Source organism: Lagopus muta, chromosome 5, assembly GCF_023343835.1.
Source record: "Lagopus muta isolate bLagMut1 chromosome 5, bLagMut1 primary, whole genome shotgun sequence".
Taxonomy (NCBI): Eukaryota; Metazoa; Chordata; class Aves; order Galliformes; family Phasianidae; genus Lagopus; species Lagopus muta.
In genome coordinates, this window is record NC_064437.1 from 54,385,384 (window position 1) to 54,407,991 (window position 22,608).

Genomic DNA, 22,608 nt, shown 5'->3' on the forward strand with positions numbered 1-22,608 from the left:
CTGTCTCATTTATTCTAAAGACTTGAAATGAAAGGACAGACAGGACAAGGCTGAACACAGAAGAGCAAGCTTGATTTTGTTCGTCTATAATATTAATAGGCGTATTATGTAATTTCCTTGCCTTACTGATGGGGCAACTATGGTTACAAGATGGGATGGGATTTCCTTGAGGTCATTCCCCCAAACTGCATGAGTTGTTATTTTCCTGGCTCACCCACAAACAGAGCAGTTTGCTCTTCTGAAACACTGATGTCCAACTGTTGAAAGCCTTTGCCAATCAAAACATTGTGGCCTTACCCCGTTTTAATAATCTAAGGCATCAATCTCCCCCTTAGTGTTTGTTTGATGTGTTCTGCACCCCGCTGAAATGTCCCCTGCAGACCTCCCTGAGCTCATGCTCCGACTGAAGAGAGATGCCACGCATCAGGGCCCTGGAGCTTTCTCTCTGAAACTCTTAACAGGGGATTGTGGTAAAATGTATTTATTTTCATGTATTGAGGAAAGACCACATATTCCAGCCTCTTTTTTTTCCATCACTCAGAGATGGGCCCAAGGCCAAAACGGTGCTGCTAAGCTTGTTTTCTATTTAAAACCTTCATTTTTATTAATAACCCTTTACAGCCTACACACCAGCACTGCGGGAGTTGCATTTCCGTGTTATGTCATCATGAACCGTTATGTATTTAATTCCCGTACCCACAAACCCATATGGACATCATTAAACACGTACCGTACAGTATTAAAACTGTGTTCCATAAAGTGTGATTTAAAAAAAAAAAAAAAAGACCTGTGAAGTGCGGAATTTTTTTTTTTTTTTTTTTCCTAAGGTCATGGGAAAATGAAGAAGTAGGGGAGAGAGAAAAGGTTCAGCAGTGCTGTGGGTTCACTCACAGCAATCCGTGCCTGCAGACTGAAAATCCAGCCCGCGTTACCCGCCAGGGATGATTAATTACCCAGCAACTTCAGGCTAGATATGACGAATTTCTGCTTGACAGACCGCAGAGACAACTTCTACAGAAATTACAAGTTACAAACCAGCACAGGACTTTGATGACTTTATTTCCCCCAAATCAGGTTCCCATCACTTCTCCTGGAGCTGCCTGCAGTGGGATGAAATAGCGAGTTGCCCCTATTGCTATGGGCCAATTATTGGAGCCACTAATGGAGATGAGGCAGACCGTGTCCTGAGTGCAGTGTCTGCATGGCACTGGGTTTGCCCCAGTCTCTGTTACCGTCCCAGGAAGACTTGGCATGGCTGTAGCCTATACTAGCAGCACACCCTGCACTTGGGCAACTTCTGCAAGTCAGCCTCAGCCTTGGGACTCTGTCTGTGTCCAGGACACTCCTTTCAGCCCCCTGTTATCTCTTATATGGGATTGGGGAGGAAAGGATATAGTAGAGAGAAAGTGATGGAAGAAAGAAAGATATAGGACAGCAAATAAACATACAGACTGCTGGTGGAAGGAACAAAAATACGAGTAGAATGCTGGCAGAAGCAGGGCAGAATGCATCAGGAGAGAAGAAAACAGCATCCGTGGGATGTATGGAGAATGAAAAAACTCCAGGGACAGTTAGGCACAGCACAAGAAAAGATGTCAGTGTGAGGCAGAGAAGCTGATGTAGTCAGGGATCATAAGAAAGCAGAAACAAAGCAACAGGTAAGAACAAAGTACAACAAAAAAGGGCATCAAAATAAGAGACTTATCTATGTATGTAAAATAGGAGAGAAAAAGTCAATTGCTTACAACACAAACTACACAGCCTAGGACAACCTAGTTCTTTATACTAGAGAGAAACATAACAAGCCCCACAGCAACCAGTGGGCAGACCAGGGACTTTTCCCCATACTAGTATGGGAATTCTGGAGGCTGAGATGGAAAAAAAGAGGATAAGCATGTGCAAAGAAAAGACTATTGAGGTTTCCCACTGCCTGAAAAACCCTCCAGACTCTTGAACCCAGCAGAGGCTGCTTCATCTTTCCTTCCGATGCCCCAAAAGTGTGGCTGCTTGGTCACTGAGTTCCCTTTCAACATGAGAAAGCACTAGCCAAAGTGAATGAGCCACAGCCAAAATAGTACTGATGGCATCTTGCAGCAAATACAGCCAAGGAAAGGAACCCTGCACAGTTCTTATGGAAAAGGATCAAAGAGACTGTGTGGGTGCTCCCTAAATTTTACTGCTATGTGGTTAAAAGGTCCTCTCAAAGATACAGATAGAGATACACACCTAAACTGCTTTACAGACCCTTTTTGGTTTTCTTTAGGAAATACTATTAAAAGCAAATTCTCATAAAAGAGTATTTAGGGCAGAAAGAGTTTGCTATATAAGTCCTCTGTGGTCTGTTCAGGCCAGTTGAGCCTCTTTGCTGGCTTTTCTGTGTTTAGGAACCTCCAAGAACAGGTGTCAGCTACCTTCATCACATGAAAATAAGTGACTTAATTCAAATTAAACTTGTTGTGTTGGCCCTGGAGCCCATGTGCAGGTACTCACACACATGTCAACCTCTGGGCAAGAAAGGAGAGAAGAGTTAACATAACTTACAGAGGAGATTACTAATGAATGAACCTCCTTTGTATCCCAGCCCTCTCCAGAATTTTTCATTCCCATCAAACAAACAGGCAAATGAATACACAAACACACGAATAACTTCAGGAGCACGTGTACTCCCCTTGAATTCAATACACTTATTCATTGTGCAGAAAGAACCCACATGCATAAACGTCAGAGGAGCAGGGCTGCTCTCAGGGTGAGGCTGCCAGCAAACTTAACCTTATCTTGCTGCGTTACTCTGGAGCTGAAATGTTTTTGACACGTGCCTCTGTAGGGTCATGTCCTACTTCTTCTGGAACTTGCTTTGGTGTTTCAAAACTGAAGCGTTAGAAGAAGCAGCAGATAACTTCTCCAAGGAATGTGCAAGGGAGCCTCACAGCCCCTGGATGTTAAATGCTCTGTTTCGGGCAAATGCCCTCTTAAACTGATAGTCACATCCACTTGTACAGTTCCCCAGCATGTGAGTGCATCTGAACTGAACATATCTGAAACGCAAATAAGGTCTTTCTGAGTTAAGACAGAGAAGACTATGTCAGAAAGCAACATTTGTTTCTTGAAGCCAGAAATTCTCTGCTCACTGATATTAATGCAATCTTCTCTCACAAACATTAGTTACCCTGCCAGGGATCAGGGTTTATTGGGCAGTAAAACATGGCTCAATATTTTATATGCCTGTCAACAACAAAAAAGTCAAATAAAAACCACTTGTCACAAGTGTACATGGCCAAAAATTTCTAATTTATGAGGATACTGAATGACTGAGGCAGGTGTACAAAAAATGCCTTAGGAGAAAGATGATTAAAAAAGGGAAGAAAACAAGGTAATAATAGTGTACTGGAGAGCAGCTTTCCAAAAGAAGAAGGGGAAAGGGTCTCATCTTACGGTGCTTGTTTCATCCCTCACCTAATAGTCCAACCCACCTACATTTCAAAGCATTGCATTTTTCATATGCTGGAAAGCATCACAAAGCATCCTTCATCAGCCCGGCCTTTTGGCAGCTCTCCTGTTCCACATGCAAATGCTACATCTGGAAAAGGCAGGAATCCTCTCTCCTGCCTGAAAGCCTCCTTTTATCTCCTCTCCTCTGCGGAACTCCTACTCCTTCCAGCTGCTCACTCCAGCATACCACTTTACCAAAGGCATTTGAGGCTTTCTCCCCATCTGCTGCTCTGCCCAAAGCCCCGGCTCACCTCCAGAGCCTCCCCAGCACATAGACAGCAGATACAGATGAGCACAAACCCGATAACAATGAAGATGAACAGAAGCTCATTTGTCAGCAGAAGAACCCGTTAGCTGGGGAGCAGCTCGGCCACGGTTCCTCCTCCCCCAGGGGATGACACTGCTGTATCACCAGCATTACTAACATTGTTAGTGCCTGTCCAACAGAGCCTGGCTTTGTGCACTGAGGCAACTCAGCTAACAATAGGATACTTTTCTCCTGACCTCTTGCTGGAAGAGTTTAAAGCTGTTTGCAGGGATGTGAATGAATCTTGCAGCTTTCTCTATCTGCCCCACTGCTTTGAGCTTCATTATAAGATAGGCACGAAGGTGAAGGAATTGATCCAGGCTCATCAGAATGCCTGAGCACCCAGGTTACTGACACAGGGACTGCAGAGGTTATACACAGCCTGAAGAAACTTATTATTGGAAAGGAAATTCCAAAGAAAGGAAAGTGCTCAGTTCCATTACCCACGTTTACCCAAATTTGTGAGATACACTGCTGAAAAGTCCTGTCTTATAGAAAGCAATGCAGATTGCTGGTAACATGCACTGGTCCTGACTGCAGATTAAAAGCTCCTCCATTTGTTATATCTGAAGTCATTCTCCACACATGGGGTGAGAATCTCATTGTGCCACTCCTGGTGCCAGGGCTGTGGCTGGGCTGTCTCACTGTGAAACCCTCCCTGCCCTTTTATTTAGCAAACATTCATAATGACCCAAGGAGTCTGTCCACTCAACAGCCATTCTGCTGCTCAGCAGAGATGATGAAAGTTACCCAAATTTCGGGACCATGTGTCAAATGAAAGCCAAATACTCATTTTTGGTAAAACTTTTTAATGAAAACTCTACTTCTACCCAGAGTTGGAGGAAACACTCTACAGCTTCAACCAGGTCCAGCCAAGAGGGGACTGTGAGGATCTATTCACTAGGAAAAAAGCAAAAGCTATGGCAACATTGCTGATTCACTGCTGAACCGTGACTGGTTCAAGTCTCTGACAAACTCTGTTTCTGGTATAAGTCACTCTCACTTCATTCTCTGCATGCTTGGATGGGAAAGGAAAAGCTTTATCTGTTAGATACGGTGCCCCTTCAGCCCTGCCATCCTACTTCCACAGTTGTTGCAATGGGTTTCTTTCATAAAGCATTTTGTCCCCCAACATTTTTTTCTTCTGTATTTTCAAGCACTGGGTATCTCAGGTTACTAGTGATTTTTTGTGATGGTTCCCAAATGAGCCTGAACTGCTCTGATTTTTCAAGACCACAAGACTGTAATTGAAAGCAAATGTAATCAGACATATACAATGTTCTGAGGTTCACCACAGTGCACTGCAGTCAGCATTACTGGAGTGGCTATTAAAACTTCTTGGAGCTGGGAAGCAAATACAGCTTGCAAGAATCTAGCAAATAACCAGCATTTATTAGATTAGACTAAAGCATTGCAAAGCCACAGTCAATCCTCTATTCAGAATACATCTGAGATCTGTTTAAACGAACAGCTTTCCTAGCTTAGGCCAATTGTTTTAAGAGCCGTGAACGGAAAGAAGGGAATAATTCTACTTTTAACACAACAAATTCTGCAACCTTACATCAGTGTAAATCTCAGAAAGTCCATTACTGTCGACAGGTTCGTTCCAATCAAAATCTGGGATAACTGGAGAAAGAAGGTGGCCCAAACACAAAGGGTATCTTTGAACCCAGACACTGCTTCAGCTGGAGATAAGCAGTAGCAAATCCCTTCCATAAACCTCCTAAACAAAAATGCAAGCACTAAAAGGGGCAGGGGTGGGCTTTAAGTGAATTCCCACTGGCTCTTGAGTCTGCACTTAAAAGCAGGTCTGGGGTTATCTGTGAAATTTCAATTAAATCAAAAGCTTTGATAACATGATAAGTCACTCTGGAGTTTGGAGTCAAAACATGTTGTTATTTGATCCTCTGCTTGTGTTTCTGGGCACAGCCAGCTTGAAAGACAGTCAGCTGCACACCAGTCATGAAGATGGAAAGGGTGGAAATGAATCTACCAATAGATCATTGTGTCTTATATGGCCAGAGCCATTCGAGATCTGGTGTTTTTATACAACCTCAGTCCTAAAGAGGGATCCCCATTATCTCAGTTGAGAGGATGGTGCAAAACAGAGCATCTCAGATGTGTGCAGCCCTCCAGGGCATGGCTTCCTACTGCCACAAACATCTTTTCTTTCTGGGCTTAATACAAAAAAGGTTTTAACCAGCAACAGCATTGAGAGCTGAATGCAGGACTTTGTGGACATGAGACCCCAAGCTCTGTCCTCCTGCCCAATGGCATGCACTGGATGTAAAGGGCTGTGCTGGAGATGCCAGAGTTTAAAGTCCTGTTTACCAAGGAACGTCACTTCTGCTTGAAATGCTCCACCTTAAATAAATTGGAAATGTCATATCCATCTGGCCTGTATTACACAGCACTAAAACACACTTAAGCAATGTAAGTTATATATATCCTATACATAACAATGCCTTGTTACATATAGGATAGCATGCACAGCATGATAAAACCTTATCAAATTTAATGGGACATCTTACATTGCCCCCAGTCATTTCAGAATTGCATATGCAGTTACACTAGGCTTGGGTACAAGAGAAAAACACTCTTTTTATAACCAGGGAGGCCACTCATCTGCAGCAGCATGGAAAATAAAGGGAGCCTCCAGATAAGCAGCATCAGAATTACACAGCAATCAACAATAGGAAGCACGGGGCAGCAAGAAGTCCCATCTGACCCCAGGCGCCAACAGGGGATAATTTATCACCCTGGCAGCAAACGCCCCATTGAGCACGTCTGTCCTCAGTGCTCTCCTCCTTGGAGTGGAAAAAGATCTTCATTAAACAATAGCCGAGCAATATTAAATATAGACATGGCAATGACAAGCTGGATTCTTCTCCGTTATATAATTACGTTTATAGCATGAGCTGCCTATTCTTGTTTCTCAGAGACGTGACACACGGGGGATAAGATGGGCTCTCCCCCACTTTGCCATGTTAGTGCAAAGCAATGCCCAGCCCATCCCTCCTGTGATGAGTCAGCGGTGACAGGCAGCCAGTGCTGCAATTAACCTGCTGGCAGGGGCTCCCTGGGAGCAAGGAATGAAGATAAGATGAGGAAGTTGCCGTCCCTCTTCCTCTCCTCAGTCTCAGGTTCATTCACCAGGCACAGCAATGCCAGACATTGCTCTGCTCCTTACATAGACCTAAATAATTTCAGTGTGCTTATCCACATCGATAATTCAGGCCAAGGGACTACCCCGTTCTGGGGTGTCAAAGCCAGAATCACCAGCCCTACACACAGGCTTTAGAAGATCCTATTTCACTGGCTCAGGGCTCAAGGATAACAGGTGTCTCAGCTCCTCTACAGCCAGGAGATGGAAGAGGATTTCCAATATCACAAAATAAGTAAACGAGGCAAAAAAGAGCAGACTTCCAAATCCCCTCCATTAACCATTAACCTTCATTTCTCTGGGAGGAAGGAATTTCATGGGTTAATTTAAACATTAACTGAAGTATTACTTTCTAATCTACAAAATAGGCATCGGCAAACTTATCAGCAGTGACTGTTCCTTTAGGATACGAGGAAAAATTACTGAACAGGAAAAAGGCCCTCGAGCCAACAGCCCTAGCATTTGGGTTTTCTAAAGGCAACGTCAGCTTTTCAAAATACCTCTTCAGTCCCAAATCTTTTCTATAGAAAAAGACTTGTCTCAGATTTGTAAACCTTCACTAACTCTGATAGTACTGCTATGCTCAGTCCAGACAAGCCAGTTCCCAGCAGCAGCAAAGCAGGAACCTGTTGGCAAAGCTCTGATTTCGGTTACATTCGGATGCATTCAGAATAAGTCTGGTTATTTTAAATCCATCCTGTGCCTGTGACAGCACACCACTTTTAAACCCTGCAGTGTGGTCATACCCAATCCAGGCAAGAGCTATTTCTGTGTGCCGGGTGGCCAGTGCCAAGTGGCATTCACTGGGATACCTTCGCGCTGTGTCCTTTCACAGACAGATCTACAAAGCAAGCACAAGTTCCAAATGTGACACTGAAGGCAAGGAATACAAGCTCTTGCTGTCCAGCAACAGCAGTGCTGTATGCTGTTCCAACTGCCATTCCTCCACATCTTTTTGTTGTTGGGTTTTTGGTGTTTTTTTTTTTTTTGTTTTTTTTTTTGTGGTTGCTGAATCTATTTCATTTAATATGCAGTCTGTTTTTCCCCAGCATTTATTGTGTGATATTTATCTACATGCAATTTCCCTTTTATTTTTTTGGCCAAACAGCGGAAAGATTCAAATCTTCTCTCAGGCAGGCTGCACTACCTCCTGGTACCACTGAGACTGCAGCCAGCAGAGTTTCAATACCCTCCATTTGATATGCAGCCCAAATCATTTATACATTGCAAACAAAAGGGGAAATTCCAATGTGAAATGAAAGAAGAGGATGAGTTGTGCATGTGTTATTTCCTTTTTTTCCATACCTAGAGAGCGCTCCGTCCATGTGTTGGTTTTGTTTAAGATAACCATCTCTGAGTAAGACCTTCCCAAGGATCCTGGCAGCAGGCAGTGATGAGGCCAGCAGCCAACAGGGGTATCTGGAGACCATCTGATGGTGACCTCGCACTGCAGCAGACTCACCACAGCCACAGATTTCTGCCACCCCACACTACGGGCAGCATGCTGTGAAGCACTTTCACAAAGTCATTTTCACAACAAACTTAGGTGTCGAGGATAAACATTTTGGAGCAAACGTTCTTCTAAAAAAGGCACATTTGGTGCTCTGCTGAGCCCAGATGCTCAGAGACCCGTGGCAGCTCATTCCCACAGCAATCCATGTCGCTGGATGGCTGGGGAAGGGCAGCCAAACAAGGTGTTTGGCGAACAGCCTTCACAGGTTGTTAAATCCTTACCTACCCAAATCTCAGCAAAGGTGATTGAGCAATTTTTTGAAAACATGAAACTCTTCTTCCCATCAGAACAATGGATCTTAACTGTCTTATCTTCATGTCAACTTTTTCAGACAAATATCAGATACATCTTTCTTTTTTCATGTTCTGTGTATTATGACTTACTTCCCAGATGGTGAATCACATGAAATTAAGACTTCTATCATTTGCTGATTTTGCATTTCTTAGGGAAATTAACTTCCATTCCGCATCTCTCAAGTGGAATGAATTTTCCTGAAAAAATGCATTCATCGAGAGATCCCAATACTACCACCAAGTAGGGACTGAAATACTGATTGTCATGAGATGGTGCTGACTGCATTCCTAAATGATGGGAAAATTCTCCCTTCTGTAAGCCCTGTAATAAAGATCAATCCCAAACAAAGAACAGCGGCCTTCCTCGCGGCACATCTGTTCAGAAACTCCACTCCCAAATGTGTCATGAAACACTATTCTAAAGGGATGGAATACAAGAAAAATGATTAGCTTAATATCAAACAACTGAGAATAAAGATAGATGTTCTACAGATGAAAAACTTGCCTCCTCTTTCATTAGATAATGCAGGGCAGATCATTTGGGAACCTGGAATAGTCATATGTAACACAGTTAAGTTAATGGATAGAAAACAAGTCTATCAGGGAAATGTACTTTAGCACTTTCAAACTCACACACTAAAATATGATTAATGTATTACCATGGCAGCTTCTTTTCAGATTCCTTACAAGAAGTTTGTAATAGGTGAAAAAGAAAGGGAGAATCCAACTTGCATTCACTGCCTAGCATCTGCAACCTGGAATGGGATGCTAGGATTTATGTGATGGACATATGATGCAGAAAGGCCACAGCTATGCAATAAATTTCTGTACTTCTGTAAAGAAACTGCCATTAGTAAATGCATTTTCTGCATCAACCCACAGAGTATTATCTCTGTACTCAGTTAAGTGCCCCACTTTGTCAGGATTTGTATATTGTTTTAAAATCACTTCATGACTTTCAGAATAAAATATTCTCAGATAATAAATGCTGCTTTAAACTCAGTTGTTAATGTTATTATTGGTGGTTTAAACAGAAATCCTGTTTGAGCCTGCCCGAATTTCTGCAGGAGGAGGACTGCAGAAATGCACCAATGGATTTTGGTCTGCTTTTGATATTGGAGTGAGACCAGAAAGGAAAATGAACACTCATGTGATCAGTCTGGCTGTGATATTTTGAATCAAACAGGAAAAATGCCCTAAAAGCAATAGACCGTACGCAATGTCGAATTGATTAATACTCCTCTTTGGGTATTTCTGTTATTTTTTGTAAAAAAAGAATGATTAAAAAAATGGTTTCTGAGATTCTGTTTGTTGACTGTGAGCCCTGGCCTGACCTTAGCCTCAAACCCAAATCCCCAGTAGAAGTCTGAAATTAATCTACCTCTGGCTTAGTTATTAGTAATTATAATTATTAACAGAAGCATCCAGGAAATGAATGGCTTTCAATGACATGGTGTTTTAATGTAGAATGCTGGAAAAATAAAAACAGTCCTTTCTTCTTTCTTTACAGTAACTTTTCCCATAGCTCTCTTACAGAGGACATGTTTTCACCGTGGGGAGTGGTCCAAGATTGCTCCCAAACTGTGCCACAGAGGATTTAGTGTCCTCTGAAGGTCTATCCCATGCTGCACAAAAGGAACCTACTGTTGTGAGCTACCTGGCCCAGCTGCAGCACCGCTGTAGGCACAGCCCAGCTATGCTCTCTGGAGACACCTCTCCAACTCTGCCTACAAGCTGCTGGACAAGGAAGATTTTCAGTGGTGCTGAATGGAATACCTTCTGCCTATTGTCACAGAACTCGAAAGCTTGGACCATCACCAAAACAGGAAAGAGAAATCCTAAGCAGCAAATCCAACCCAGCAAACTGGCCAGATTATAACTGTGTTGGAAAACCCCGTCTTTTATTATAGCTGGATCGCATGCTGCTCAGCACCATGGGAAACCAGAGTACAGAACACAGCAGTAGTAGGAAACGACCCTGCAGGGAGCAGCCTGCAAGCCAAATGGCTGCAGCCCAGAGAGGATAGCATGCAGGGGCAGTGAGGGATTCACTCCTGGAGGTCAGCTAATTGAACTCCAGGTCAGTCTTTGTCTGATGAAGATGAGCTTCTGCAGAAAGACAGAGCAAGCGATCCCGAAACTAAAGCCCATCTTGCTGCACACAGAAACAAGACACAAAAGCAGCATGAGCAACTCCATTCTGCCATCCCTCGGTGGCTGAATCCCTCACTTGGTGACATTTGCTCTCCTTTAACACAGCCAGTTGGGTGCCATGTGCATGCTACATCGTCACTGCATGAACAATCGCCACACTGAGTGCTAAAAGAAGCAGCTGAATAAAGAGAAAATAATTCTGGTAGCCTAGATGCTGCCCCCAGGCTACCCCCTACCACCCTCAGTGAGATAATGGGGCTGTGAGTGAGGTCCAGGGAGGGCTGATTTCACAGGGCTCAGGCAGTGCTGGCTTGCTCCTTCTGAAGGGGCTTGGCAGAGTACAAAGCAAGGGAATGAATCAGGGATTTCTCTGTCGGACCACACTCCTTCGTGCAGACTCTGACAATCTCCCTTCTCCCGGACCCTACGCAGAGGTCCAGTGAGCCCCACACCTCCTCCATCCCTCCTCAGTCCGCAGAAGAAAAACACTAAGATGTTTCCATTGGCTTTTACATCATCTTTTTGTAGAGATTAATCTTCAGTTTCAACAATACATCTTTTGTGAAGCGCTCCCAGCAGAAACCTTAGACACCTTCCCTAAGATCTGTTTGCTTACAGAAGACGAGGTAGGATTTGTTTAAACCCGGCTAGATTAATGTCTTGCAGACATTAGTGAAGTGAGATTTAATCAGGTTATTGCTCTACATTTTCCAGGGAAATAAATCACACTTATTACTAGGCTGGAATAAGTTGCAAAGCCTGGGCTGAGAAAATTTAGGCTTTTTTGTTTTTCCTAGGGTGTGCAAATGGGTAACTAGAAAAACTGCTTCACTGCCATTGAACTGGGAGCTCAGCAAAAGACCCTCAACAAAATGTAGGAAGGAAAAGAGAAAGAAAGCCATAATGGTTAGTGCCCTGCCTGTCAGGTCCAGTCCCGACTCTTTTACTGAGATCTAATGCCACAGGCCCTGAATCAATACAGAGCGCAGGCAGGAGCGTTAAACAGTGTGAAATGCAGATTCCTGAGGTCCAAGTGGGATCCTCTCCTGTAACTGTGGAGATCCTACTCCTGCTCTGGGATATGATTCTGTTAGAACATGTCTGTGTCTCCCTGCATCAGACAGAAAATGTGGAATTAAACAACCTCTGCAAACCTTCTTTACCAGACATAAATGAAAATCATGATGGTCTGTAGGTTCCAGAGTGTAGACATACCCTGCTGCAACACCTTCTGAGTCTGCAGCACATATTTAACAATGAACACGCAACTTCATTTTTTCTACTCACCCCAAAAATTTCTCCAAAGCAAGCCTGTCTAGAAAGAAAAAAAGAGCAGCTATTTTTGCAGACTTTTCATTTTAAAGCTGCTCCTTTTCTCATTTCACAAACAAAAAACGTTTGCTCTCAGCTGCACTAGCAGTACTTGCTTCAGTACAAATGCCAATATGATCAAAGCCACACATGAGCAACTGAGAAAGTTGGAAATCAAGCTGCAAACATCCCCTCCTCTCCACTAACATCACAGCTACAGGTCCAACATAAGACAGCTGAAGTCAGTGGAAACCTTTCTGTTATCTATAGGCACTGCATGCACCAAAGTGGCAAACAGCCCCCTCAAACTTTATATCCATTTTCTATTGGACTTGATGATCTTAGAATCGCACAGAATCACAGAATTGTAGGGGTTGGAAGGGACCTCCAGAGATCATTGAGTTCAACCCCCCTGCCAAAGCAGGTTCCCTACAGCAGGTCGCACAGGTAGGCATCCAGGCAGGTCTTGAACATCTCCAGAGAAGGAGACTCCACCACCTCCCTGGGCAGCCTGTTCCAGTGCTCCGTCACCTCACTGTAAAGAAGTTCTTGTGCACATTTGTGCAGAACTTCCTATGCTGCAGTTTCCGGCCGTTTCCCCTTGTCCTGTCTCCACTCACCACTGAAAACAGTCTGGCCTCACCACTATGGCCCCCACACCTTAGATACTTATAGACCTGGATCAGGTCCCCTCTCAGCCTTCTTTTCTCAAGGCTGAACAGACCCAGTTCACTCAGCCTTTCTTCATAGGAGAGATGCTCCAGGTCCTTCACCATCTTTGTGGCCCTCTGCTGGACTCTTTCTCTGTCTCTTTTGTACATGGGGAGCCCAGAACTGGACGCAGTACTCCAGATGAGGTCTTACCAGGGCAGAGTAGAGGGGGAGGATCACCTCCCTCGACCTGCTGACCACGCTCTTTTTAATGCACCCTAGAATGCCATTGGCCTTTTTGGCCACAAGGGCACACTGCTGGCTCATGGCCAACCTGTCATCCACCAGGACACCCAGGTCCCTCTCCTCAGAGCTCCTCTCCAGCAGCTCATCTCTCAACCTGTACCGGTGCATGCAAATGCAAATCACACAAATCTTAGAGGCTAGTTCTGTGAGTCTACAGGAAGTTGTAGAGAGATGGGGGTTGGTCTATTCTCCCATGTAACAGCAATAGGATGAGAGATAAAGGCCTTACGTTGTGTGTTGGGAAAAATTTATTCTCAGAAAGAATGGGGAGGCATTGGCACAGGCTGCCCAGGGAGGTGGTGGAATCACCATCCACGGGGGTTTTCAAGAACTGTGGAGATGTGGCACTGAGGGATGTGATTAGTGGGTATGGTGGGGATGGGCTGGGGCTGGACTAGATGATCTTAAATGTCTTTTCAACCTTAATGATTCCATTATTCTGAGATTATTACTGGGCTGTGCTAATACAGGTGAGACCAAATTACAGAAACACTGCCTGCAATCAGGTTTCAAATCATGCCACAGAGCTGCACAAAACACAATGGAAACAAGTCAACGTATTACTGAAGAACACAACCAAATATATCCTGCTTGTTATACAGGAGAAAAGGAAACATTATGCAAGGCAGCACAGTTGCTTGTAAATACTCTCTTGCCAATGCTTTCCCTGGATAAATTAGTTCTCTGAACTGTGACAATATCACCATGAATCAGCTTGTCTATTCCAAGGTAAAGGCTATGATTCTGCTTTGTGTTCAATGGAAACTCTTTTCCCAGCCTTTTTCTTAGCTTCCTGCTTAGAAAGAATAGACTCTCCAGAGACGATTTTGGATTTGGATCACAATCTTGCTCCCTTCAGATAACTAAAGGGAGGGCAGGAATACATTTAAAGTGGGCAGGAGTACATTTAAAGAAGCAGCTAGTAATTATTAGCTGAGTACTTACTGGCAGGATTTCCCCCTGCTGCTGTGCCAACTAAATGAGTCCTTGGTGATAATTATCAGGTAAAACTCACAAGCAAGGGGAGGTTCCCTCATTAGAAACATCAGCAAGAAACAATGCAAAAGTGGGTGGGGGTGGCTGAAAAATGTGTTTGAGGGCTGCTTGACTTCTCTGTCCTCCACACACCCAAGTGGTTATACGTAATTGCTGGGCATTTTCTGAGGTACTCCTTGAAAGCTACAAAATCTGTTCCGCGCTTACAGTAGCATTTAAGTGAATGACCTTCATCTTTCTTCTAGCCAACCAAGAAGAACTGGAAAAGCATGCAGCACTTACTCTTTTGGAGGGTTGAGGTCTTCTGGACGAGCCTCAAAGAACCTGAAGACTTCATCACACTGTGAAATGTGAGGGGGAAGTCGAACCAGCGCCTGCAGAGGGAATCAAAAGGGAGGGAGAAGCACTTAGAAAAGCCAACTTAAAAACATGGCCTAAAGTATTTAAACTACCAAGCAAGAAGTAGCAAAACAATCTTGGCAGGGGGAAGGAAACAGAAAAGGAAAGCATCAGGTCCAGCTACTTACCTGAGAAGAAAGGGAATTGCACAACTTGACTGCAAATGTCAAGTAGGAAGTGATGAATTCAGATAAGTGATGGTACCTAGAGTTGGCCAGTGTCACCTTCTGCTACGTGTCCAAGAGCAGGATTCAGATCACGTGAGCAAAAGCATTACAATGAAATGATTAAGTACTCTGTGGCAGGGACTTTGTGACAGGTTTGAACAGCACCTCAAGGCAATGTGGCTAGGGTTTAGAAGCTCTTAAGTCAATGCATACAAATGCAAGCAACGAAAATCTGCAGACTCAACACCTACTCATACAATGAATTAATGTTCCCCATAAAGCTTATTGTTTAGCACTGTCAACATTTTTCTGTTTTAGCAGAGTTTGCTAGAAAACAAACAAAAGCACACAATTTGTTCCTAAATTAATAGGAAAGAAATTTGATTAATTGCCTGCAAAAAAAAAAGAAACAAAGAAAGAAAGAAAACAAAAGGCCTGGAGGCTATTTGTGCACAAAGGCAGCTTCACTGCAGTGAGTCCTGGCTAACAATGTCCATGCACTTTGCAAGATACAGATATGCAGCACTTGTCACACTCAGCAATTGTGAGTATAATTTGGGAAGAACCACTCTAACGTGGAAGTGGATTGGAAACTTGTGAGACAAGTATACAAGGCAGAATCATGCTGTGAATTTGCTGCCCAAGCTATAGATCCTGACGGTGCCCAAGGAAGCCACGCATCCATCCGCAGCCTGCAAACAGCAGCTTCATGTGTCTAATAATTCTGAGATTTACTGCAGAAGTGACCATTAGGAGAGGAAAAGAAGCTGGAGTTAACCTTCCCCTCTGCTAAGTTATGGTGAATATAGGCCACGGGTTAAATATAGACCAAACTTCTTAGAAGTGCTGTAAACCCATTTGACAAAATGAGATTGCCTGGCTCATCTGCTAGTTGGAAGTAGGACAAACAATCTTGAGAGATGGATGAAAAACTACAGCAGAGCTAAATGAAGGTGCATTAGGGCAAACTGGTTATACTAACCCATGAAACATCTGCTTTATCTTGGTCAGACAGCCAAGGAGGCCCAGCCAAAGCATGAAGGCAGGACGGGCAGTCTGCTAATGCGTCTGCTTCTAGGCAAACTTCAGAAGAGAACAAATCTGTTTCCTAGACTACTCCTGCTTGAGGACATCAAGGAAAATAGTCCCCCCAAATAAAAACCCTAATCTGAAGCAGCAGTTTCCAGTATTAGGCAACTTGATCCTGTTTGAGGTGGTCTGAAGCTACAAGATGACTGCTTCCAGGCCTAAAGCTTACATTTCCCTGCTTGAGGGATACCATACAAATGCAGGGAAAATTCATGTGATATCAACAAACCTATGAAGAAGAAGCTGACTTGGCCACAATGGCCTGTTCAGTGTTCAGCAGTCATTGAGAAGGCTTGGAGGAGATAAGAGGAAAGGCTACTTGTAACTGTTCTACAGAGCAGAAGAAAACACCTTGTTTTGAGGAAGCAGCATCAGCGGCAGAAGCCTGGCAGTAGCTGGGCATGGCTACACAGCACTGCTGGATCCTGCAGCTAATGCAGGATCAAGTGTAAGAGATGGAAAACTGAATCCCTCTACTTTGAATGAAAGACACCTCAGCTTCCATTGCTTTCCAAGTCAATGCTGCTGTTTTGCTCAACAGTGTAAGAAAGATCTCTGCCTTTATTCCCGGTGCATATAAGCAGAAATAATACTGGGAAACCAGCAAATGCCCAGGGAACAGTAAAGATTATGGCATGCTGAAAGAGAAACACTGCATCACCTCAGACACCACAGCACATTTTATTCAGCTGAATCCCAACCAGGAGATAGACCTATGCAGAGCAGCACTGTTGTCTGAAGACCAGTACAGGGAGCCAAGATCCATTGCTGGCTCCGTTACTAACGCCCTTCTTGGTTTGGACAGGTTATTTAACCTCATTCCATGAAATTCAGCAGGGATACATCTTCTGTTATCCATTTAAAATGCTGAGCAATAACACTTACCTAATCTGCTGAAAGGTTACAAGGCTCAGATATTTAATATCTACAGTGTGTTTTGAAATCTCTAAGGGCTTGATCTTGTGCAGTCAATGGGCCAACAGCAAATGATACATATCATTACTAGAGAAACATAAATACCCAAGTTAAATGTATCACAGGGGGTCCTGGACATCAGAGGCCTTCTCAAAGAAACACCACTTCCCTACACGTTGCAGGTATTTGCCCTTCTTAAAAAGCAGGCTACAGATGTCAGTACTGGATCAGAGCACAGAGTGGGTTTTCAGTGATGTAGAAACACACCAGCAAGTGGCTGTGTTGTTTTATGTTTCTAAATCAATGGAAACTTTAAGAAATCTGACCCCTCTGACCTGGTGGTCCCCTGTTTGGAAATCTCCAGAAGCATTAAGGTGAGCATCGTGGTCATGCTGAGCTGCAGGAGGACAACTGGTTTCAAACTAAAAGAGGAGATATTTAGATTGGATATAAGGAAGAAGTTTTTACAATAAGAGTGAGGAGGGCACAGACTGCCCAGAGAGATGGGGGGTGCCCCATTCCTGAAGACACCCAAGGTCAGGCTGAATGGGGCTGTGAGCACCTGATGGAGCTGTAGGTATCCCTGTTCAGTGTAGGGGCGTTGGACCAGATGGCCTTTAAGAGTTCCCTCCAACTCAGACGATTTCATGATTCTATGATTCTAACTGCAAAGGTCCTCCTTAGCTTTTCTCCTTCCCAGGCAGAGAGCAGTGAACAAGAACCAAAGAGCTGAAGCTGTTCCACACACAGCCACCAGCTCACGAACCCTGGGGACACAGTGGCCCCGGGGCAGAGCTGGCTCTCATGCTGCAGAATCACCTCCAAGAGCGCTGCCATTTTCAGCCCAGTGAAATGAAAACCACCTGATAATAATCGGCCATCGCATGTTTTTGGGGAGCTCAGGTGTAAGTCTGCAGCCAGTCATTGAGGACATATGCAACATCTCTGCTCCTCTGCAAGGGGGAAATACACATTGGGCAAATACACGTTCCAGCCAAATGGCTCCAGGCAGAGCTTCAGCAGGCTGAAGGCAGGACTGTGAGGTCAAGGAGAGAAGAGGAAAACAGATGGTGAAAGGATGGAAAGGATAGGGATGTGACATTCTTCCTGGTAAGCAGAAAACAGAGGTAAATACATGCAGTTACAAACAGCACACATCCAGAAACAGCAAGGAACTTGCACAGGAAAGGTGAGAGATAAAAAGTGCCAGTGAGCAGAATTCATCCTTACACCACTGCCGAATGTTATCAGTGAGATTCCTTCTTTGGAAGGCAAAGGCAGACATGCGCTGCTTAGACCTCACACACTCCTCAGAAGATATGCTTTTATGTGCTATTTAGGCCTGTAATGATGTCTGTCTCTCTATATTACAGGTTTCAGACAGTCTCATGGAGACGCAGGTGATTGGAAAAGCTATTAGAAAAGCTGTCACGTCAGGCAGGGCGTTAGCAATCAGCCCCTGGCATCCAGCATGACCGGCTGTCTGCCTCACACAGCACCCACAGCAAAGCACAGCATGGGGTGCAGGCTGGTGCTGTAGGTCAGATGGACTGCAAACAGCTTGGTGGGAATTTATGACATTAAAATGCATGCACACAGATAAAGAAACACGCAGTATTTAAGCGTGCCTTGAGTGCTGCGTGTTGCATTTAACGCAGATACATTTATAAAAACCAGATGCACTGACATGCATTTATGGAGACATGCAGGAGGTGTGGGGATATGCATACAAGGATATTCACCCCGCTGAACCTTTTGTGTCTAAAACTGGAGACTGGTTGCACTTGCTTAACCACTTGTACAACCATTGGAGGAGGGCCAGCCCTCGTGGAGGGAATCTATCTGCCGCAGTGGGGACACCCAGCTCTGGTGGTAAATCATGCACAGGGTTCAGGCACCCAGTTTCCCTATGCTCAGTGGGGTTAATCCCAGCTCCACACACAGAGACAGCTGACTACTGCATGATTACGGCTCCCTGACTTTTCATATTAAGTATCCTGTTCTCAACTGCTTATCATCCTAATTAACAATAATTGGTTGTGGCAGATGTTTAGGAATGGTCATGAGTTCACCAAGAGGGAAAGTGCAATTACCGTAGTTCTCTTCTCAGAACAGAAAAATAATTTTACTTATCTGAAAATGCTTTTTGCATCTGTTTTGTTGAGAGCCTCACATTTCCTCCAAGCTTAAACCCCCAAAAAAATGAATTGTGGAGGCCAGATGGCAAACACTGACAGTCACATCTATAGGTGTCCCTGTTCACTGGAAAGGAGTTGGACAGTTGGACTAGATGACCCATAAAGGTCCCTTCCAACTCAAATGACTCTGTGATTCTATTCAACCACACTAGAGACTTGGGTGAAGAGTGCATGGCAGTGACTCAGACTGGAAAAGAGGGGAGATGTGAGAATAAATAAAGCACTGAGGTGAGGTGGAAAAAGGGTGCAATTTTAGAAATGATTCACACATAGAAGGGGCTCTGACATGAAAGGGCCATAAGAAGCTGGGAAGTGAAGTTCTACACCAGGTACCGAAAGAGACATTGCAAATAATTAACTCTCACTACTGCAGCTGGTCCAAACACGTCAGGATTCTGAAAGGTAGGGTAAAAATGACTGATGAAGTTCAAAAGTTTTCCACTTAAACACTCCATTCTTGACCAGGACCAATGGCTATTTCATTTTAACTCAGCCCTAGCTTAGAGGAAGGTAAAATCTTGAAAGAGAGCCTGGACTGAGAGACCAAGAGGGAGGCAATTATGTTTTTTTCCCTTTTTGAAGAGTAAACCTGTAAACTGTCATAAAAGAATGACTAATATTTCCTGGAGTTGATGCAATCTGCTCATTTGATTTTTGTTTAGGGGGTGTGCATTTGGGCACTTTGGAAAAGCCCATAAGCTTCAAGATCCTCCAGCTGGGACAGCATAGAAGTGTGACAAACAGAAGTATTTATGACAAAGGGACTCGTCTCTTCAAAGCTCTCCAGCATAGAGATGCTTCCCTCAGTCAGCACTGACACAAAGACGCCAGCCTGCAATGCTGCCCTGGGTCTTCCCAGAGGGCTGAGGAAGCAGACCGTGGTGGTTTGGTCTTTCTTCCATACAAAGTGATGCATAGTGGACAGGCACACCCAGGAGGTGTATTTGGGAGATCAAGAAGCTTATTAAATAAAACGCCTCTAGCAAGACAAGGCTGTGAAGTTGGTATTGCTTTCATATCATCAAAAACTCCAAAAAAATTAAGAAAACCAGGCCCATGGGGCCCAGAAGACATTGAATTGCACCAGGCTAACTCCAAACCTAGAGTTAGTAGAGTTAGGAGGGAAATGATCCAGAGATATCAATTCCAGTGGGCAGCACATGTTTACAGGCAAAACTGAGCTTGTTTGCTAACTCGCTCAGATTACATCCTCTCTCAGACATCCAGACCCTCACTTTCACATGTTTACAGAGAAATGCCCTGGAAGTCTTTCTCTGTATGTCCCACTCCACTTTTCATCACAACGTTAAAGCTTCCCGAGGCTTTACCAAAAACACTGGCCTGGGTACCTCTATGGTACCATGCCCTCAGCTGGCACACGGCAGCAAAGAACCCAAGAGGCCTGCAGGGCCACAAGGCCCATGCTGTTGGTCAATACTTTCTGCAGGGCTCCCCATATTGCCAGCGTCCCACAAAGTGTGGGACAGCTTTTGCCTGCCTGTCCTTGGTCCCATGCCCACAGCGGGAGCCACAAAACATCAAACCAGAAGTCAGACGTGCTTCTCAGCCATGCAAATTGCTGTGCTCTGTCAGAGACAACAAAACAACAAATGGTCGAACATTTGCCGCATGCGTTTCCCATGGCTCATTTGTGCTTCATCTTTCCAGGTGAGATGGATAGAGTCCTCATCTCGCAAAAAAATTACCACAAACTTTGCATCTGAAGCTGCCTGACTCCTCTATATCCTCATAGATTCCAGTGGACAAAGCCCTGTTGTCTCATGTATTCATTTCACTCTCTCACATCAGATTTTCTCCATCAACTACACCCACATCATTCCTTTTTTTTTTTTTTTTTTTTTTTAATTAAGCTTGTTGTCTGCCTACTCATTTTAGGACCAGCATGGGACAACTCTGCCCACGATAGCTGGTTGGAGCTTGATGATCTTTAAAGTCTCTTCCAACCCAAGTCATTCTGTGACTCTGACATAAGCTTTGCGCTCCTCTTTCAGACGAGCAGGATTAACCTCTCAAAGCAATCCTCCTCCTCTACAGCACTGTGCAATTCTTAATGAGTCAAAACATTCACTGGACAGGCAAAGAAAGGTAGGAAAAAAAAGGAAATTATGCTGAAGAGGGGGATGTGACCCTATTCACAGGTCCCACTAAGACCCATGTGCACCAGCTTTGTGATGCCTGCTCCTTGGAGGTGAGTGGCAGGGCAGCGCCGGGCTGGGGCCGTCTGGGCACAGACAATGGGGTCCCAGATAAGCAGTTTCCAGCCTGGGGCAGGGGCTCCCTACCAAGTAAATCACTGCTTTCTCTGCCATGCATCTGCTGGGTGAACCCTGACATTCGTCCCGGCTGCTTGCGTCGCGGGCAGTTCCTGTCTGAAGGAGGGAGGCTGGCGACGCGGTGGGACCATTTTGAAGCAGCCACTTGGCTGTCAGCAGGAAGACAGCATGTTAATTGTTGTGTAGAAAGCCTGATCTCATGTGATAAGACTTCGCTTACAGCTTCCTTGCCCGGGTGAAGCAGAAGGCAGGGGTTTGCTGGGGCCATGTCATCATTGCCTGCAGTGTGCCCCAGGCTCTGCAGGGATCTGCTCACCATTGTGGATGAGCAAATGTCTGACTGGGAACAGAGGTTTTCCCCTCCACGTGGTCTTCTGACTTTTTAAAAATGGAAAGAAAACCTCATGGGAATGAAAAGAGGAAGTCTGGGGTTTAAATTATATGCTGACATGCTCAATACCTCTCCAAAAATCGAGTGTCGGTCCTGCATAGAAATAACTTTTAATCTGCTGTCAGAGGATCAATTATGATTGAATCATGAAGTCTAAGCTGGAAAGGAAAGACCAGGTCCCTTAACCCTCTTTTCCACACAGCAGGCTTTTCTGTCCTGTCATAAATTTCCAGGCTTTCACTTCTTACAAGAAAACACCTCTGCAATCCGCCGGTCCATCTCTAGTGCTGCGCAAACCTGAAATTTCCCTCCTGCAGCACAGATAGGCAGGGGAAGAAGAAAATGCCATCTTTGTTATGGCTCTTTCCCTACTGAACTCTTGCATTCATCAAGGTTGAAGTAGAAATATAATCCGCTTTTATTGAAGATACTGTGCTTATGGATTTTTCTGATTAAATAAGGCACCAACATGGTGCTTCAGATGGGCAGCACAGCTGCTTCATTAATCTTGGTGGTGTTTGGGACAGACCATATTTGCTTAAAGAAGACACCTCCCCCTCCTGCGATAGGCTCAATACAGATGAAACTCTTGGTAGTGAACGTGGAGAAAGGTGTGGTGCAGCTGATGGCTGTGAGACACCTGGAAGCTCTTCTACACCCTCCCCTGGAGCTCCTTACCCTGCAGTACTCATCAATGGGCTTCAGCCTCTTCACAGCTACATCTCGGACATGGCTCCTCCGGAACAGGATCTTACCTGAGGAGGAAACAGAGAATGGGGGGGGGGGTTAGGAACATCACCTCCACTTTGGATAGCAAACAGTTGTATATTTTTATATTATTTTGCAAATAATGTAAACAAAATTTGGTTACTGTTCAGTGCTGGTGTTATGCTGGAGCACATTGATATTAAGTTATGAGTCACTTCCACCACGGTGCTGCTCTGGCATGTTGGGACCAGTGCTCCATCATAA

At 44.5% G+C, this 22,608-nt stretch overlaps 1 protein-coding gene across 5 annotated transcripts in view; it reads right to left on the reverse strand.

Moving 5' to 3' along the window:
* Positions 1-22,608, reverse strand: part of SH3PXD2A (SH3 and PX domains 2A) — a 235,739-nt gene that overhangs the window by 117,715 nt on the left and 95,416 nt on the right. For all 5 annotated transcript variants that reach the window (XM_048946827.1, XM_048946828.1, XM_048946825.1 and 2 more), the window contains 2 exons: positions 22,315-22,391; positions 14,466-14,557 (listed from right to left, as the gene is read on the reverse strand). In XM_048946827.1, the coding sequence (XP_048802784.1) occupies positions 14,466-14,557; positions 22,315-22,391 (169 nt within the window). The remainder of the gene's footprint in view (positions 1-14,465; positions 14,558-22,314; positions 22,392-22,608) is intronic.